The following is a 20,997-nucleotide window of genomic DNA, read 5'->3' as shown; positions in this document are numbered from 1 at the left end:
GGGAACAATGTGGTGCAGTACCGTGCTCCTCCTTGGTGTATCTTTTCAGCCCCTGTGTCCTTGGGACTGTAGGCTTTGTGGCTGTCTGGACCCTAAACCTAACGCTAACCCTAATGGCAGCATGGGGTTGAGGCTGAGAAGCCCAGGACTATGGGTGGCCCAGATGAGGAATGTATGGAGGAAGCAATGTTGATGCAATGCTGTGCTTCCCTTGGCATGCCTTTTGCAGCTCCAGTGCCCCTGGGGCTATAGGCTTTGTAGCTCTTTGAACCTTACCTCTTATGGTGGCCCCAAGTGTGGAACTTGCAGCAGAACTGCAAGATGAGCATATTATATGGATTGCTGACTGGATTGTGATTTCTAATTACTGATTTGACTTATATTAATTGAGAGCTCTATCACCTGCTAAAACTCTGTATTCTATGAAATGTGTTAATACTAAAAATCATTACTAACCTGTTAGTTAATGACATTCTTCATTATGTTTTGCATGGATGCTATGAGAGTTCTCTGTAATTTTTATGATTTTTAAAGCATAAATTACAGAAATCATCTTCTGCATATATATTTGTACATATCTATGTGATTGCAAGGGAAATCTTCATGCTGTTTATCTTTTGCTTTGCAGTCAAAACCTGTTGCATTTGCAGTTCGGACAAATGTTGGGTACAGTGCTGCTCATGATGACGATGTTCCAGTCCCAGGCATGGCCATCTCATTTGAGGCTAAAGATTTTCTTCATGTTAAAGAAGTAAGTAAAACCAGAGAAGTAAGTGAATCCCTCCTTAAGGGTATATTTGAGTAACAGTGCTACTATTTCACAATGTTGGAAACATTTCACATTGTCAAAACACTTTTCAAATCTTACTTAAATAAGGTAACAGTATATAAGGAATTGAATGTTCTTTTAAATGCTATTCTAGTGGAAGCAATGACACAAATTTCTTAAAATCAAATTAATAAACTTCAGAAAGCAAGCAATTTTCTTGTCTCATAAAAATCACTTATATATAGCTTTAGAAGCCTACATATGACTAGTAGAGGGTAAAATATTTGTGATTTTTTTTTCTAATCTAATGCTATGAAGGTTCATTGCAATTCAGCAGCCAAAGGTTTCTTCTGTTTGTGCGACTGCAGCTCAATTAACCCCCAAATCCTCAAGTCTTCTTTTTTTTTTTTCACTGAAGTTACTTCCCTGGCACAGACAATATTTTGTTGACAGTTACGTGCTGAAGAACTGGTAGGATGTTTCAAGAGTCTGGCTTTGAAAATTTTCAAATTTTACATTTTCAAACACCTGAAGTAATTTCATTTCTCTGCTCCTTGCAAGACTGTCCTGTGCAAATGACTTGGTAACTTTCCTATGCATGCTCTCCTCTGTACCCTTCTGCTCCCTTCTGAATGATTCCCTCATTTCCCAAGGTTCTCAGCTTCTGTTCATATTCCACTGTTTTGGGTTTTTTTTCAAAATGGTCCATCTGGAGATGGAAATTTGTAGGAAAAGAACTAGTTAAGTTAGCTTACGGTTGAAAGCAACCTAGCCATGCATTTGAAATTTTATCTTTGCCCCATATTAGACTATTGAGAAATCCCACAATAATTATGATAGATGATGCCAAATGATTCTGCTAGTGCAGATGCTTTGCAGAAGCAAGAAATATACAGACATAGATATATACAGACATAGAAATACAGGTGGACAGAGACTACAGAAACACAAGAAATGGACTTTTAGTGCCTTCATACTGATGACTAATGATCATAACTTTCCATATTTATTAAACACACAAAAAGGGGATACTTTTGATTAAGATTCTATATAGTAAAGGTAATATGTTTTCTGTCTGATGGTAGTGTGAAAGAATTGCTCTGTTCTGTCTTGTGAGAAAAGTAGACATGAGAAGTCACAGAGTCCCAACAAAAGAAAACTCACCCCAGCCAGCAGTTTGAGAGCTGGACATCTTGCTACAAAGATTTCCACAATTGCTTTCTAAAATTAGAAAGTATTTTGTGTGTTATTATCTACTTCTAAAAGTATCTTATATTCCTTTTTATATACTGACACAGCATTTAGCTTTGAGGCTTTGCAGAAGTAAATTCCACATGCTCTTATTTTTGTGTGAAGAAAAAAAAAATCATATGTATTTAGCATTTCTATAACTTCTAATAAAATTAATGTTGTTGCATAGTAACCTGTTGTACTGAAGCCAGCATAAAAAAATAGAGGCTGTTCAGATTATAATTTAATGATATTTTTTAATTATCTGTCTCTTCCCAAGTTAATGATTTAGTTAGCATTTTGCAATGAAAGGTTATAATACAGCTAATACAGCTTTGAGAAACTGCTATTTCAGATTAGCTCCCTATTAAATGCTGGTATTCTTACCCATAAAGGCATCCCATTGGATGAATATTATACATCTTCTTATATTTTATAAGCTTAAAAGTGCTTTTATTTTAATCTCTGTTTTTTGTTAGCTAAATATCTTACAGTTAGTTTCAAGCATCAAAAGATTTCTGTAGGTGCCAGAAGGAAAGACCATACTGCAGTTTAGTTTGTGTATCAGTGGTCCACAATCGATGTATTCACAGTGAAATTAATTCCTTTTTATGGGAGCTCACACATTTTATATATTTTATTCCTAACTGTACACTTGTTAAAGTTACTTATTAAATAATTAAATATGGACTATAATATCTACATTTATAGCTTCAGATTCAAGAAGGCAACTTTTCTTCACATTCAGCTGTTTTTTTACAGTTTCATAAATAATCCAAATTATCCAAAATTCATTTTTTGTGGTAGTTATTTCCATGGAAGGCTAAGAGCATTGCATATATAATAATGACCTATTCTCATCCAAAAATGGTGAATAAGTAATAATGGAAAAAGCAAATATTTCTGCTCTACAGACCTCTGCAGAACAAACAACCTCCTCCCCAGCTCCCGTGTGTGTGTGTATGAATAAATGTATTGAATTAGAGTAGTCATTATCGTATATTTCATAAAGCTGGAAATCAGTTAATTGGTCTATCTTGTGGATTTGTATAATTGTAGGGATTTTTTAGTTATCCAGATATGTCTATTCCTTGTGGATCCATCACAGTTTAAGATGCAGATCACATGAGCTATCTGCAGTAGACCATGTATGAGCAGCAAAATTTGGTCATATTTCAGAAGATTTTAGTGACTTTGGAGAAGTGGAGGAGTTTGAGAAGTATTTTTTAATTTAAAAGGGAACCCAATGTAGTGGAGTAAGAAAGATAGATTATTACAAAGCCATAAAAATTGTACCAGTAGGTAAGAGTAGATCAGAAGAAGCCACTGATATCCTCCAAGTAGAACCATCAAGGGAGAGCAAAAGTAACTCTCATGGATGAGGAGAAAAGACTGAGAAGCAAGAAAAAATAAAGATGGTGAAATGGATGGAAATAAAAGCCAGGAAGAAACATGAAGTCTAATGAAGGAATGTTTCTGTTTAACCACTGTTTATTTTAAATCTGAATGCTACCACAATTTTTTATTGCCATAATAACATAGCACAGTGATTAACTGCAGGGGAGAATTACAAAAAATGGCTGCAAATTAAAACTAATAACAAAATGATTCAAGATCAAGTAATTTCTTAATATGTTGCTTTTTTCGTTTTTTTTTTTTTTTTTTAAACTGTAGAAATTTAATAATGACTGGTGGATAGGACGATTGGTAAAAGAAGGCTGTGAAATAGGATTCATACCAAGCCCAGTCAAACTAGAAAACATGAGGCTGCAGCATGAACAAAAGGCAAAACAAGGAAAATTCTACTCCAGGTAATAAGAAATCATTGAAAATAATAGCATTATCTGGGACAAAACTTGGAAATTAATGTTGTGTATCACTCATATGTGTGCTTAATTATTGTAAATGGTAGCTACAAACAATTTGAATCAACGAAGGGCTTAATATAAGATTAGTTATAGATTATTACAGAATATATAACATTATTTTAAAGATTATATTACTGATAAATGAGCTTATTAATGTCATTGCTATTTGAGATAAAAAGTAGATATTTAGACTGATGATCTGTGGTGGCCTACAATGGAAATTGGTCATTTTTTCATAAAATATTTGCTAATATATCTTGCAGATAGTATATTTACAATGTGCACACACAATTTTTGACTTAAAAATTGATTTTTATCTAAATTCTGTAGCATTTGTTGTTTTCAAGATCTTGCAATTTCAAAACACATTTAAAGCTCATTTTAGAAAATGTTAGGATGAATTTATTTGTGAGCCAAAGCCAGTGCCTGTTACTTAGTTCTTAGAGAAAAAAATGGTCTCATCAAACTCATTGCCTACAAATACTGCTTTTAAGAATACTACATTTTATGATGAATCTTTCATGTCAAGTCATTTGTTATCTCTGACTGCAGCCATCATTGCATAAGAAACAGGAGTCAGTATCTATGTATTAAACAATACTGCAAGATAGTAATAATGTCATCTTTACTGGAGAATTCTTAATAAAGTAGTTTACATTCTTTTCAGAGCTTTTCTCATTATGGTAACTGAAGTAAAATGACTAAAAGTATTGTTAAATTTTTCACAACTTGGATAGATTTTCACAAAGCAGAACTTGACAAAACCCTAGACTGCTTTAACTTTGTTTGAGAGACTTTTTTTTCCTAAGTACTATCATTTATTGAGAAAGCAAAAAGAACTTGTACTTTGATTAAATTGAAAAAAAAGACGGACAAACACAGTGTCATCTTCATAAGGGATTTATCAGTAACTCTTCAGTTAAAGGAAACAGATATGCTTACTGTCTTAAGAATTAGTCTTAGTAACAGATAGTACTATTAAGTAGCCATATTAATAACTGGATTACAATAAGATCATGAAGTAGTCAGAGCAGCAGAATGAATTCCACAGCAGCATAAGGAGCATGGTTGATGTTTGCAGTTCCTCAGTCCTCAAAATGTATATTTATTTTGTGTGATGTGTGTTTTATACCACTGCCAGAAATCCTGTTTATCTCACAGCTAGCACCTCATTTAGAAGACAGGTAATAAATAAACTAGAATAACTATTGAGAAAGCTACAGAACTTCAAACTAATTTTTTTCTTTACTCCAGTAAATCAGGAGGAAACTCTTCATCCAGTTTGGGTGACATCGTTCCTAGTTCCAGAAAATCAACGCCTCCATCATCTGGTGAGTAGGTTGTGATCCCTTTAGTTTACAGACTCATCAACCTAATCTGTTAAAATTGATACACATTTAGTCCTATTCTTCTTATTCCCTATACTTCATGGGTAAAACCTCGGCATTGCATTACCATATAAGACTAGTTTGGGTAGGCTTGAAGTAATGGAGTCAATGCCAGCAAGTTCAGGCACAAAATTCCCTTTTGGTTTTTACCATGAAGTTTTATAGCAAAGACATAATAAATTGATGAGACTACATTACAACAGGATAGTTAAAGGTTTGGTCTGGTCTGAGAACTCCTACTAAAGAATAAATACCTTCTGCTACAGGAGAAAAAGCAGCAATAAAAATAAACATTCCTGAGAGGTATCTGTGGCAGCATCTGTAAAGGCATTGTTTTAAAACATCAGGAACTTTAGGTTCACAGTTCTGAGGATGTGCTTCTGATAATTTGGGGATACTTGATATTTTTTGCCTTCTTTAACAAATGTTTCAGAAACTGTTTTGTATTTAGAGCGTTAACACATAGATTTAACTTTAGATAGGTTGTATTCAAGAGATATGAAGGAAATACATGGCAAGTTGAAGAAAGCTGGCATTAGCTCCTTTGAAAAAGCATAACAGAAGATCACAAAAGAAAAAAATCTATTTAATTCAACTGGTGATTTTCTGGATTTTTTATCTTTTCATGTACATTTTGAATACCTGAAAGCAGAAAATATTAAGGAATGTTGCTAGTGCTTTGTCTACTGGGACAAAGATGTACTTTCCAGTCATATTCATTTATATGAAGCCTGGTCTACAGAGCAGGTGTCTTAAAATGAGGCTGAGGATTTTAAAGCATTTATATGAACATTAAAAGAGACACGGAGGAATGCAATCCTGTTATAGTAGTAGCTTTAGTTGATTAAAATAATTGAAAAATATATCTTTCTTTCTTGTGAAACCATGAGTCTGTTTGTAACAACCAACTTTATTACAACTGCAGTTTGTTTATCAAAACTCCAGTTTCACTTAAGTTCTCTTTTTTTTTTTTTATATTTTTTTAGTTTACTAATATATGTCCATCGCAAGTGGGTAGAACACAACTTAATCTTCTGTTTTATGATGGCTTTAAATTTTCATGTTTACTGTTAAGGACAACTTTTTCAACAGCTGCATTTTTGTAATAAAATTGTCTGCGGACCTGTGTTGTAATTTTATATTTAGAACATCTGAAATTCTATAATATTATTTTCTATCCAAAACCCACTTGAAGATCAGTGCATATATTTCCAGAATATTGCACAGAATTTAGAGGTAAGAGAACAGATAGCAAACCTAAGTCACCAGCTGACTGATTGCTAACCAGCCTGTAATTTTCATTGCATTGTACTTTTTATTCAGACAGTAGTTCTCAGAAACATGGTTTTCAGAAGAAAGAAGGAAATCTGGTAAAATTCATTCAGTTACACTGAAGATTTAGAAAATATATATGAATAGTGCTCATCAGCTAATTCTGTGATTGTAAGGTTTTGAGTCTACAATATTTTTTTGCTTATTTTAGGACATCCTAAGAAAGGTGAAAGAGGCATAGTTTGTGACTAGTACAAGAGCTGAAGTGACTTTAAAGTACAATTCAATTATTATTCTGAGACCTTCTTTTTTTGGGAATTATAATTAATTACGAATACATTATTCATTTAATGAGTTGAAGAATTTACCTGATAAGTTAATTTCATTGTTTAACCTTGAGTCAGAGATGGAGATTTTTCAGTATAAAATTTTTCATGGCCAGGCTTCACGAACGAAGATTTGGGAAAGGCTCTCCCCACGTGGGTGTGCCCTTCGAGCCTGCACAGTGGATTTTAGGTGAGGCACAGCGTGTGCAGAACTGGCCCCACCCTTTAACTCCTGAGGTTCATCTGCCACAGCCGAGTGAGCTTGGACGGTGACAGTGAAGTCCTCAGGACTAGAACCTACAACCCCCGGTATTCCAAGGAGGTCTCCTATACAAGGACTAACCAGGGTTGACCCTGCTGAGCTTCCCAGATCTGATGGGATCGGGTGTCAGGGAGGCATTAACTGCAGTATAAAATAGTGCCACAATAAAACCAAACCAAATCATACCCACAAATAAGACGAAGACCCAGTGAAAAACAAAGGAAAGGGAGGCTCATATGCGTTTACATAATCAATATTTTATTGATACAGTAATGAATTCATACAGTCGCTGTGGGCCACCAAACTGGGTGAGGATAAGGGTGAAAATTACTTTGGAAAAACCTCAATGAACTAAAGATAATTAACAGTAAAAGAACTGTCACAGAAGTGTGAAGACCAAGAATGAAAAAAGGAGATATTGATATCTAGCTGATCAAAATCTGATTTTTTCTTTTTACGGGGAAAGCTTAACAACCCTGATTTTTCTTTACTGACAATTTTAGTTGAACACAGAACTGAAGGAATTTTAATATGCCTTATTGTGAGTGATTTACAGCGTCTGTGCTGGCCTGTATTCAAGAAAAGATAATATGTTCTTTTTATACTTAGGAAGAGGATGAAAAGTGTTGCTAGAAGAAAATGTTACATGATTTCTGTGGCTGTTTTTAGGAGCAGGATTATAGAAACAAGATGCTGATGTATTCACCGGTTTTCTTGGGGAGGGCAGGCTCAAAGGCACAATGACTCAGGAAACTGTGGATAATTCAAATGGGAAAATATACTTTATGCAAACAAACGAAATCACTTCCCCAGGTGTCTCTTAAATCAGTAGCTGCACATAGGCTGGAGAGAAATATTTATTTGTTACATAATTTAATAACATATGCCACTGTATTAGTTGATGTCCCACTTATCCAGCAGATGAAAGCAGGTCACTAAGATGGTTTCATAATAGTTTGCAATGATTAATTAAGGGTTTGGATAAAGTCAATGCAAGTGATTCTGCTTACAGACCTATTCAGTGTTAGATTCAGTTCAACATAATGGCACAGCAAGATAAGCCTGTGTTACCAGAATGCATTAAAAGGTGGGTAAGATCTTCAAACACAAGCATGGGTCACTTATGGTTCACTTTTGTACATGTACTTGCTTTCTGAAGACAAATTTAAATCACTAGTTAAGATCAGGATTGATGATAGTAAACAGGAAAGCTTTTGTTTGCTTTCGTTTTGTTTTACATGTAGTTGACAGGTATCTGCTGGACGCAGCATTCAAGATAACATGGCTTTGCATTTTAGAAGTGTATTTATTACTGAATTTACAATGATTTTTGTTGAAACTGTTACTAGTTACTTGCTGAAGAGGGTAAATAATTTATAGTTATGGTAAAAGTATTGTTTGTCATGTATTCTTTTGGAGTAGAAGTTGAACAGCAGTGGTTTATTGTATTCACTTCCATTTTGCCCTGCCTACATCCTTACTGTTTACAACAGGATCCATGTCAGAGTCAAGCTGGAATAAATTTCCTCTCTTCTGTGACCCACTCTTTTTATTTTTCGCTATTAGTAGAGCTGGATTTATTATTCCTAACAAATGTAGCTTAGGAGTACAATGCATTTTTAGTTAAAAGGGTTAAAAATGTCAATTTTAGTCTACCCTGTGATAAATGCAAATACTTTTGTACCAATATCAGGCTCATTTTGTCTTCAAAAGTGATTTTTCTTCTGTTTCTTCATTTCCTATATAGACCCTAGTGACATTTCAAATTTCAATTGATGATGCCCATTTTAAATTAGTGTTTATTGCTATAAAATAATCCAAATGTTGGTGACCAAGTTCTGTTGTTTACACCAGTGAAAGTCTTATCTATTCCAGTAAACTACTTTGGATTTACACTGGTGTAACAAGAATGAGCTTGGCCACTGGTCTATTTTATAAATGTAACAGGAGCTGTTACAATCGCCTTCTGTCTTCCAGTCCTAATCTACCGCACCTTTAAATTTTTCCCTTTGTTTTATTGTATTTTGTTCTCATATTTGATTTTTAATTTTCATTTATTTATTATTCTGGACAGTTTTATTTCTCTTTACCCATAATTTCCTTTTTTAACTTATCTTTACTTTCCCTGTCATCTGATAATTCTGAATTGTTTATCTGTATATAGCTATAGACATAGATGCCACTGGCTTAGATGCAGAAGAAAATGATATTCCAGCAAACCATCGCTCCCCCAAACCCAGTGCAAACAGTGTAACATCACCCCACTCCAAAGAGAAAAGAATGCCCTTCTTTAAGAAGGTAACACCAACTTCCAAGCTCCCATCTGTCCACCTGCTCACCTGCACTGCGTCACATTTCTAGTCCTGTTAACTGTCTGCGTCCTTTGACAAGCCAATAACATGCATGCTTTGTTGTTCTTTGTTTCTTTTCCATGCTGCTGTAGCTAAGCAGAAGCAGAAATCGGTAAGTTTATATTGACATTGCCTGTGTTTATCCTGCCACTGGCATCATTAGCATTGTTACTCCACATTAACAATGCAGCTATTCTAGAATTAAGGAGGAGGAGATGTATTGAGCTCTTAGCTGATTCAGTACAAGAAAATAGGCAAAAGTTCAGTGCATCTGAACCTCTGCTACAGTACTTATCCTTTTTGATGGAATAAGAAGACACATTTAAAAGGCCTTCTGAAAGTATGAGAAAATTGTTTTTAGAAAATCCACATAATGCACCTCTTTAGTGCCTGCTTATTCTTTCTACATCTTTTTCATTTTTATTTTTCTATTACACAGTCTATTGAAATCCTTATTGAAATCTATCAATACTCAGCATGTACTAAGAAAAGAGTCAATATTGTTGTCTTTTAAATTTAGTTTGTATTTAAGCTTCCGATTCATTACGTACAAAATCTGCAGGTGCAGAAGACCAGTGGAAAACCTCAGACTTGCTTTGGCAGTTGACTTTGGGTTTTTCCTGTTGTCCTGTTGTATAAATTACCAGCCAAAATTTCTTGCCACCCATCAGTCAGACTTTTTTAGTGTATCATTGGAAATGGCTTTGGTCATTCCCAGAAAAGTCACTGTCTCTCCATAGATAACCCAGATAATTAAAGAATTATGCAATTGACATCATGTTACATGGCTGAAATACATTTTTAGAATCTTAGCTGGAATAAGTTGGCAAGACATTAGGTAGCAGGCAAACTATGAAATACCACATTTCTACTTACTTTGTTTTTGAATCTTTAGACTTCATAGTTCTTATGCATTTATTTTTAGGCATTTGCTTCAATCTACAGGGTAATAACAGACTGTTACAGTGCTTATAACCAGTGCCAAGTGACATTGTTGTCCGTGCTGTGGATGCTTTCCTGTTAAGTAACTAGGACTTTGTTTCTGTCTCTCTTTTCTTCTTGAACACTTTTAAATAATATTGAACTCTTCTCATTTCCAAAGTCACAACCATTGGCTTCAGTAGGATCTATTCAGCGTGGTGTAAAAATCAACAATTCCCTGCTTCTGAATAATTTCTTACTTAATCATAATTATAACCAGATAAAAATGATAAGGAAGAATAATACATGTTGACATGTATTGGATGCTGTCTGCATAAGCACCTTTCGAAGTTGTAGCTTCTACATGAACCACCTTACACCTGAATGATGTTTAGTCCCAACTCTTCCACTCTGTGGTGCCTCTTTTCTTTCATATCAGAAGCATTATTGGTTATAGTGGCATTGGTAATAATGACACTTACAGTTAGTACTGGATGGGCATCACAAACTAACCTACATAGTCAAACCACAGAGCAAAGGCCATATTGTCAAAACTGCTAGTTTTTAGTCTGAGTTCATATTTGCACTTGAATCTGCAATGACAAATGTATAGCTCAGTGCCCATCTCTTTGAAAATATTAGATTCTCTAACACTAAAAAAATTTAATGCTTCCATTAGATAACTTTACTCAATTTTCTGCTGACAGCTTCATTATTTCAAGCTATAAAGATCAGAGAAAAAAAATTCCGTCTCAATAGATTTTAAGAATATCTCATATTCCATCAAATACGGTAATTTCTGTGCTTGCCCTAATTGTCAGGTAGCTGGTTAACTTTTAGCATGAATGCCTTCAGCTGAGTCAGCCACATTAAGACAAAGATCTGTTGCATCAGGACACTGATGCTATGAGCACTTGCACATCTGTAATTAATTTTTCTTCAAATCTGTCTCCAATACACTTATCAGATTATTAATAATGCTAGCAAGAACAGTAGAGGACTGCATTGTGATATTGGCATAGCTTAATTGCAGGGGATTGCTTTGAAATGTGTTGAGTCAGTTTTTGTACTCTGTGAAATTTCATTTCACATGCTTATGATGCCTTGGGCACTGGCATTCATTCTTATGTTACTGATTATCTGGTGAAACTACAGGTAACAAGAAATAAAAGAAATTACATTGAAGAACATTCACAAAAATGTTTTCTATGTTTTAGGCTGCTTTAGACTGCTGCTTGTGTAGCATTGTGTGCTGTCACTGTATTAATGTCTGTCTTTGTGGGTTTGTGTTTTGGAATGTATATACTTACTTTAATGTTATTGTGAAACACCTTGGGATACATTGAGTGCTGGAACAATGAACAATGTCTGTATTCTGTGATCTTGACTGATGTATTTGTACTATGTAATCATTAGAAAAATAGATCCAGTGTTCCTTTTTCCATATCACCCACATGCTTCTGGATTTGGATTTCAATCATGTTTTCCCAAAGATAAACCAAAACCTCCCTTATGAACAGAAAACTCTTTCTGATAAGACCCATTCTTGGTGATATATACTGAATAGCCATTTGTTAAAGAAGAAAAAAACCCCAAACCAACAGTATAATTTGTTTATATTATATCTTGATAACAATATAAAATTTTTGCAGTCTTTGGAAGGAGGCAATCTTTTTATTTTCATATTTTAAAATACTTTTTAGAAATTGTGCATGATACATCAGTGAGTGCTTTCATAATTGTACTAACAGAATCCATTCTTGAGTGATGACTGGAACTTCCCAAAGCGGAAGAATTGCTATCCCAAGTTTATGATAATTTTGTAGAAATACTAACTTGATCAGTCATTATTTTTATTTCATTTGCAATTGAATAGCAGATGAAAATGTGGATGTCAGACTATGAGTGCTGCCATGGGAATTTGCAGTGATGTCACAATGTTTTGTCAAGCGGTGGGCAGATCTGAACATTAAAAAAAGAGACATGTTACGCTTTTTCCATCCCTTTTTGTTTTATTTTTTTCTTTCATAATTTTTCTACATAAATTTTTTGTCAGCAACAGATGTCACAGCTCTAGAGTCAATCATTTCAAGTCATTAACTGTTAGAAGTAAACTTTTCAATTTTCCAGTTAGGAATTATATACAGTGGGACATATGCATGTCCCAGAATAAGAGTTTTGTAACTATCCAGAGCAAATGTGAAAACAGCAGAAAACCCTAAAGCCAGAAAAAGCTTTTTCAAAACAGATCCCTGAACCTCCTATGTTCTTATCCTGTGCTGCCAGTTTTTGGGAAAAGTTAATGAATCAGAGATTCCTGTGTTGATGACATCGCTGGAAATTCATAGTTTCTAATATTATAAACAGTGTATAAACACTTTCTCTAGGTGTTGTGACACTAAAAACTTCATCTGTTTTGCAGACAGAGCACATCCCTCCCTATGATGTAGTGCCTTCTATGCGACCAGTAGTTTTAGTGGGGCCTTCTCTGAAGGGATATGAGGTAATTGATAGTTGTGAATATTTTATTTACCAAATACTGTGCTTCATTTTTATTTGATGATTTATATCATAGACAAATATCTAGATGGTTTTTACCTCTACTAAATAGCTGCTTATTTGTATTTTACTTCATGTCAGAATTAAGAATAAATTGCATTCCAATTCTGTTGTTCAGATATGAGATCTACTGTCAGCTTTATTATGTAATATTATTAGCATCTAGTATTATGAATTTCCTATGTGATTATTAATTTGTTGCTTGTTTGCTTCTAGGTAACAGATATGATGCAAAAAGCATTATTTGATTTTTTAAAACATAGATTCGAAGGGCGGTAAGTACTTTACAATGGAAATATATTTCAGTTCAGGTTTTGTGTAGGTACTACCAGGATTTTAAGAAGTAAGAACATTGTAGAAAATTAGGAATGACAGCCAGTTCCTTGATGAGTGGACTGTAGTGTGGATTGGAAGTTTCCTTGGCAGAGCACGCAGAGGTTGTGTTGCAGTGGGAAGTGTTCAGGGATGTATATTTGCTGAGAGTTGAAAAAAGGATTTCTCCTTCTTGATGACTCTGACATTCATGCTCAGAATTGCTAGATACTTATCTACAAATTAGAGTTAAGTCTTTTTCAAGTGATATCTCATCAGTGCTTCCCATGTTCTGAGCATAATAACAAGCCACCATTCCTCCTCAGCTTTAATTGCTTACATTGCATCCAACTTAGAAAGAGTGTTACAAGATTCAGACCCTCTAATGTACAGGATTGTCAAATCCAAATTTGATCACTCAAGATACCATCTTGAGTAGTTTTGGGCTCTGTAGTGGGAAGTTCCAAAAGGACTGGGCTGCAGGGGTGGCGCAGTCCCCCGCCTTGCTGAAATACAGTCACCCTTGCTAGCAGGCAAACTGCACTTGTTGTTCTGATCCAAGTGCTGTTAGAGTGGACTAGGCAAGGTCCACTCTAAATTGTATTTGAGCCTTTGGACATTACTGTAGTAAAGATGTCAGACAATAACCTATCTCTAAAAGCAGTGGCGTGATCAGTAGCTCAAACATCACGAATCTGTGGAGCAGAGACATCAGGTGCATTCTGCACATGTGATTATACTGTGACTGAATCAAGCTCCAGATTAGTACATGCTAATGGGTTAACACAGAGGTGGGAAAATTGAGAAAACAGAAAAGTCTTATAATATCTGTAACTTGAAGGAATGTCGTATTTAGTTTGGAAGTGGACAGATCAGTAACACTATTCTGTTTGTCCTGGTGCAGTCAAAACTTTCAAGGGGGAACTTGAGGGTTTTGTCAATAGCTTCAGCTCTTTTAAGTACCAGGTATTGTATTTTAAGCTATTGGATTTTCTCAGTCAGAATAATAATGTCAATACCTAACCACTTAGAAGTCCCTCTTTCAGGTTTGTCAAATCTTAGATACATACCTTCAGAATTGGAAGTTAACAAAACTGTGGTTGTTGCAAGCAGAAAAAAAATATTATATTTTTATGTCTTTAAGTATTTTAGAGAATGTCTGATTTTCAGTTTTAGATCTAATTGTGGAAGGGTGAAACCACATATACTCTGAATACAACTGGTGTCTATAGTAGCAGATTTGAAGCATCTCAAACTTCAGAAGCAATCTGAATTGGCACTCAAAGTCTTGAACAAATTTATACAGGAGGTTCTAGATTCATGCTACTGCTTTTAGCTGCCACACTGCTGTCCCCACTCTCACTGAAATTGTTTCACAATATGAACATACATACCCTTTGTTTTGAGAGCAGATTTGGTGACATATCTCAAAAGACATTAAAATGACCTTAGAAAGATGTTAAAAGATTTTGAAATGAAAAATAGTATTTTTATAGATAGACAAATAGACTGATAAATCTAGCTTTGTTCAATATAACACAGTTGCATTTAAAAAAGGCAGAAAATTTCTATTGCATGTAGGAAGGAAGACAGGCAGGAAAAGAATTCAAATCAAAACAAAAAGCCAAAAAGGTGTCAAAGTTTGTAGTGTCCATCCATTAGCAAATAAAAATAACTGATGAGTACTCCAATATACATGTTGGATTTATTTTCAAGACAAATGGCATTATCTGAGGGGAGCAGTGCCAGAAATCACAATCTTTGGTTATGTTTTTAGCTTAATTTAAATCATGTATAAATCTCCAAAATTATAGTACTAATCAGTATTGTGCAAATAATTCTGTTTTTCCATGTTAACTTCTGGCTTTGTTACATTTTTGAGGGTTTTAGATAAGTGTATACACATGTTGAGCTCATTGGGAAATGGCCAGTTGGATTAAATTTCACATGAACAAACAGCATCTGACAGTGCTTGCTAGAGAGGAGCCCTCCCTGTTCTTTGCAAATCCATTTCCTCCTTTTAAATTGCAAGTAAAATCCTACAAGGAAGAACAAGGGAATATCATCAGTCTGATTTAACTCTCAGCACTGGAAAAATGTGACCTCTAAACCTCATTAGAACAGAGAGTTTGAAAGGGAATTTAAGGGTGCATTCTGACCCTGTAATGCAAAACAAACCAAAGCAGTTGTTTTCCTAGGAAGAAGAATATGCAGAAGGTTATGTAGCAGGTCAGTGCAAACAACTGAAAGTAACTGCTTCTTTCTTGGCCTATCTTTTCTCATAAACACAAAACTGAGCCTGCCAGTTTTCATGTGCTTCTCCATGTTACAGTTTCCCATTTTTAGGTGGCCAGCATATTGCTAGATTGTTCTGGAAAATTATAGATAACTCCTGCACTCTGTTAAAAAATACATGCTAGTATACTGAACAATATTTTTTTTTAAGTTACATTGCTGTATTAGTTTCCCTGCTAAGCCTTACCTTTAACATTTACTTCTGCATATCCTTACATGTCTTGTATGTATGGCTAAAATAAGCCAGATTGGCATTCAGTACCATTCAAGAAACTGGGGAAAGGAGAAACCAGCCTTTTCATACGGGGCATACTGGTGCAAAGTCATACCCTCATGAGACCTGGAGACCACAGGGAAGTCCCATCTTCTGTAGCACATCTCTGACCTTCTGCTGCTTCCCCTCTCCCCAGACATGTGTAGCTTTGCAGGCAGTATTAGTTAAAGTTTTTTCTTTGTTCACAATGTGGGAAGCATACTGTGCTGCTGCAAAGAACTATTTTTCCTGTAGTCTTAGCCACCCGCTAGTGTAAAACAAGAATTCTCCCCACATCCCAGAAAGATAAATAACATATTGTACTATTCGACTGTATTTATTTTTGCAGTATATCGATAACACGAGTCACAGCAGACATCTCGCTTGCCAAACGCTCAGTGTTAAACAATCCCAGTAAGCATGCGATAATAGAGCGATCTAACACAAGATCAAGCTTAGGTAAGTACTTGTATTTTGCTATCTACAAATTGCCTGTAAAGTATACTTCTCTCAATTCCTATGTGTAAGCTAAAAATAGCCTTCTCTCTGCTGTGAGAAAAATGACATTTCCAATAATCCAGAAATCCTGGCACTAGAAATCATTTTAAAATCACTACTAAATAAACTTCAAAAAGTGCTGTTTTGGGTTTATCCTGCTTACACTCAGGTTTTATGTTTTGCTGTTTGCCTCAGTGGGGAGAAGTAGCCATCCATATAAAATTTGAAGACATGTTTTCCCATTTGACTGGAAGTGGATATTATTGATATTATGCATTATCTTTGATAAGAGTACTAGAAGTGACAGCTACTCATATAAAGCCTGAAAAAATTTACTGAGGTACACATTTTATGAATTTTTGTATCAGTTTAAACTAATTCTGAGGTTGGTACAAAAATAGAAGAATGCAAAAGGGAAGATACTTTTAAAAACTGTATAGCTAGGTTCATAGCAGACATATCTATCATTTCACATGAACTGTTTTGTATTGAAGCTTGTACAGCTGTGTAAATAATTAAATATTTATTAGCCAGAAAGAAAAGGAAGCTTAGGTAACAAGTTCTAACTAAATGTCACCTTTTACAGTACAGATGGCTTAGAGTAAAGATGGTCACTTTGGATACGTAATTCCTGACTACCCCTGGGCTTTCCACTAGTGCAAGTGTATTATATCCAAGACTCTGCTGCTACCACTGGTGCATTCCTTGTGTAGATTCACCTGGAGCTTGCCAAAAGGTGTAACAGAAGGTTCCCTGCCCATGCAACCAGGTTGGAGCTATATGTCCGTTAAGGTCCCTTCCAACCCAAACCATCCTGTGAATCTAAGAATCTAAGATGGATCCTGAAAGGAGTGTATGTACTCATATTTGGACACTCCGCTGTGATATGGGACATGAGTTCCATGACAAGTCCTGTTCAGTTCCCAAATCAAATACAAAAAGAAAGGAGGAACTTTCTAGATTACACGTGAATGCTCCAGTCATCTTTCTGCCTTTACCGTGCTGCAGATTCCTCTTAATAGCCTTTGAGAGAGCCTGGTTTTCCCCAAATACAGCATTGTATCTTGAAAACTTGTAAATTTTGTGGAACAGGAAAGGAATTTCATTTATCCTATTAGGTGGATTCTTTATCAGTTTTGTTACAAAAAAAAAATCTGACTCCACCTGTACTGTGACTGAATATTTAACACTTGCCTAAAACAGTTGTCCTTGTTAGAATAAGCTTCTCAACCTTAAAAAGTTTGACTCTCTTTCTTGAAAATTTGCTTCTTAAAACCTTTGCTCTCAGATATGTGTGATATGTGAATATTTGCTAACAAGTAGTCTGATAGCTTCCTAGTGTCTTATTGTAATTGTTTTCGAATATAAAAATGCAGTGTACTGTAACAACATAATTAATATCTTTTCACACAAGAATATTCTTTTATGGGAATTTCAGTCTTTCACTGAAGTCTGTCTAATAATCTAATGAAAAGATAAAGTGTCACTTGTTTTCAATGGAACTAAAATCGGTAATAAGGATAGAGGTCACCCAGTCATGAAACAAACAGAATCATGATGATTAGGTTCCCAACCTGATCATCAAAGTGTGTGCAATTTTGCAATACTGCACAAATATATGCAGCAGTAAAAAGCATATAATCTGGTTCTCATGCTAAAATATTCTCATATATGTAAAATATCACAAAAATGTATACAGGAAAAAATCTATAAAAAATAAAATGCTGCCCAGTCTTGTGCACTTTTCTCTCGTGTAGAACCTTACCCTTGAGAGCATCAACATCTTTTCTTTATGTCAAGGTACTTTTTTAGATAGTAATATGTAAAAGGAAAGTTCTGACAGAACCTCAGTTAGAAACAGTCAAAAGATGACAGGGACTATGTATATATGTAAATATATGGATAGGTAGATATGTCTCTCTAGTTTTTTAACAGGGCTGTTATTATTAATTAAGGTTTCCTGCTACATATCAAGTCTTAAGCTGCTTATATTTGTTCTAAAAATTGACTGATTTATAAAATAATTTTGAAGTAGCTTGGGAAATAGTAGATAGAGCAACTGAGTTGTTTTAACCATGAAGTTAGGGCAAAAATTAATTTTACTTAAGCTTAAATATTCTCAAAACCTTTTCTTTCAGAAGCTGTAATACTTCAGTAGTTCTAGTAATCTAGCAGGCTTTTGAAATTTGGTTGTGAATTGAATGAAATTTCAGTTACATATTTATGGGCATTTTTATGAAAATAATGAGAAAACTTTACCAAATTATTAGAAGCTGCCACTAACACATGCCAAGCTTTGTGTCTGAAGTGCTTAAAGACTCAGCTTCTTTGGGCAAAGTCCAGCAATGATGCTGAGGAGAATCTGCTTCCAGCAGATTGAATCAGGGCAGCCAAGCAGAATTGAGGTGGAAAGATGCTCATCTTTCAATTTTCAATCCCTACTTTGCTGTGCAGCATGAAGTATGGAATAAAATGTCATTTACTTTAAAGATGTTTACCTGGAAGAACAGGTGGCTGACCAGGCTAAGGAAAGAAGGCAAGTAGTGAAAATGCATCATGGAAAAGGTTGGAATTATGGAGAAGGAGTTGGGATAGTTGAACCTACTGATACAGTACCTCCAGGTCTGTGCTCTAGACATGGTGTAAACAATGGGAGGACAAAAGCCAGCCAGGAAGGAAGTCAGGGAAGGAAATGATGTGGCAGCAGTGTGTTGGGAGGAAAACTGAGATAAAATAAAATAACCTGGAGTCAGAAAAGGTAACTGCTTTTACAAGACAGTGGTCAAACCCTTGTGCAAGGCAAAACTTAAAAAAGTAGGAGTGTTACAGCCTGGTCCCTTGCTTACCTGGGATACACCTCAAAGTAGAAATGAGTCAGAAACAGAAAATATCATTGTGGTCTGCTGCTAGGTGGCCTCTCCTAGCAGTGGTTCACAAAGAAGGTGAATACTCACACTGCTATGAGTATTTACTTGGCTGAAGTAGAAGAGATGGTGACAATATCACACCATATAGTGGAATTTTTATTTTGCGATTTGTGTGATGACATCGTTGTAAGTCAACAAAAAGTCCTATTAAAAGGCTGTTATTAGATTTACAAATTCAACTTATGCAAAATAAAGCCAAGGAAGTGATGGTAAGGAGGCTAACTGTGCAGCTTCTTAGTATCTTTAGGTTTATTCATGCTGTGATTCAGTCTTCAGTTAAGTGTTTGCAGACTACTTTTCCACCAGTCCTCTCCCTTAGTTTTCTTGAAAAAATATGCAAACTAATATGGAGAATTGAAACTGTTCAGTGAATTGCTATTTCCCCTATTTCACTATATTAACATATAAATACGTAACAGTGTATGGGGCAAGAAACTTTGGGAAGGCAAATGAAACTCTCTAAAAGCACAACAGGACATTTTCAATTTATCTTCCTGTTTTGGAACAGGGATCTGAATTTTAGTCTTAAGTGTACTGAGCACTGGTTTATCTTTGTGGTTCCACAGATGTTAATTCTCTGTTTAAAAATGGGATGACCCCAGTGGGAGATGGGTCTGTTGTATCCGATGGCCTGCAAGCTACAGCACTGCAGCATGGTGTGCCATGGGCCCCTCTTTTGAATCCCAGCAGCTTGCCCACTCACCCAGGGCCAACAAGTATCCCCTTGGCACCACTGGAGGCTCAGTGCCAGGGATGGCAGCCTGCAAGGCTCACCAAAGGAGTGCAGAGTATGCCATGTGCTGTGGTGTCTGCCTGTGCCTAGAGTCAGGATTTGGTGCCAGCAGAGGTTGGAGGCACAAAGGGGAAGAGCATTGCTCTGCTTCCGTTCCTGCTGGGCCCCTCCATGCTGCCTCCCATCCTGGCTCACCAAGTCAGAGATGAGGTGCAGTGTTGAAGGGTGCAAAGGGACACTTTGCTGAATTAACTGAAGAGACTAATGCAGTAGCAGCTTTTGCTGCTTCTGATACAGAAGTGCTGTATAGTATTGGAGTATTTACAAACTTTTTATAAAGATGGCTATTTTGCCCTAGTCTTTTCTGCATGCTTCCAGCATGTTTTGTAGAAATACTAAGTATTGTAGCTGAAACAGAGATTGAAGCTTTGAACTTGTCATACAATAGCGTATGCCTTTAAAATCAGCATATTGCATGGTAATGCACTGAGTTGGAAAAGGCAGACGAAAACCAGGCAGTTCTATGGACTACTGGAGCTCCTGTTGGGTACCTTGTGAAATACCAGCCTTTGTAGACATTTAACTGGGGAGACATTCTTGTTAATTCCAAGCCTTAGCTCAAAAGATTTTTTCCCTTCTCTCAGATGAGTACTGATGTCCTGTACTGACAGTACAGAACAGCATCAGGAATGTCCTGGGTCTTAGTACTGACTTCTAAAAGAATCTTCAAGGTTATGTTCCACTTTAGAAGAAAGAATCCCAAGAAATCAGGATTTCCTGTTGGATATGTTCCATATTTGTAGTCTGAATGTAATTTTTACTGTGGTCATTACTCTGAAGAATCAGACACTACATTTCTGAAATTGAATTCCCCTCCAATTATTCATAACTTGTGATTATTCTTTTCAATTCAGTTTCCTATCTGGAAAAATGAATAATTCCAGGTTCTCACCTAACTAGGATGTTTCAAAGTGAAAAATCGTTTTATTGCATCAGTGAAATACCACCACAGTAAGTTCCACAAAATAGGCCA

General features: G+C 35.6%; 1 protein-coding gene across 8 annotated transcripts in view; it reads left to right on the top strand.

The window, feature by feature from the left end:
• CACNB2 (calcium voltage-gated channel auxiliary subunit beta 2) overlaps positions 1–20,997 on the top strand; it is a 248,435-nt gene that overhangs the window by 206,143 nt on the left and 21,295 nt on the right. For 5 of the 8 annotated variants that reach the window (XM_071560217.1, XM_071560218.1, XM_071560223.1 and 2 more), the window contains 7 exons: positions 629–751; positions 3,674–3,810; positions 5,122–5,198; positions 9,280–9,413; positions 12,810–12,890; positions 13,163–13,221; positions 16,156–16,265. In XM_071560217.1, coding sequence (XP_071416318.1) covers positions 629–751; positions 3,674–3,810; positions 5,122–5,198; positions 9,280–9,413; positions 12,810–12,890; positions 13,163–13,221; positions 16,156–16,265 — 721 coding nt within the window. Of the gene's footprint in view, positions 1–628; positions 752–3,673; positions 3,811–5,121; positions 5,199–9,279; positions 9,414–9,558; positions 9,579–12,809; positions 12,891–13,162; positions 13,222–16,155; positions 16,266–20,997 lie in introns of all 8 variants that reach the window. The other 3 variants (XM_071560219.1, XM_071560220.1, XM_071560224.1) reach the window with 1 other exon arrangement.

This window comes from Pithys albifrons, chromosome 7 (genome assembly GCF_047495875.1).
Source record: "Pithys albifrons albifrons isolate INPA30051 chromosome 7, PitAlb_v1, whole genome shotgun sequence".
Taxonomy (NCBI): Eukaryota; Metazoa; Chordata; class Aves; order Passeriformes; family Thamnophilidae; genus Pithys; species Pithys albifrons.
This window is presented reverse-complemented; position numbering and strand designations above follow the sequence as displayed.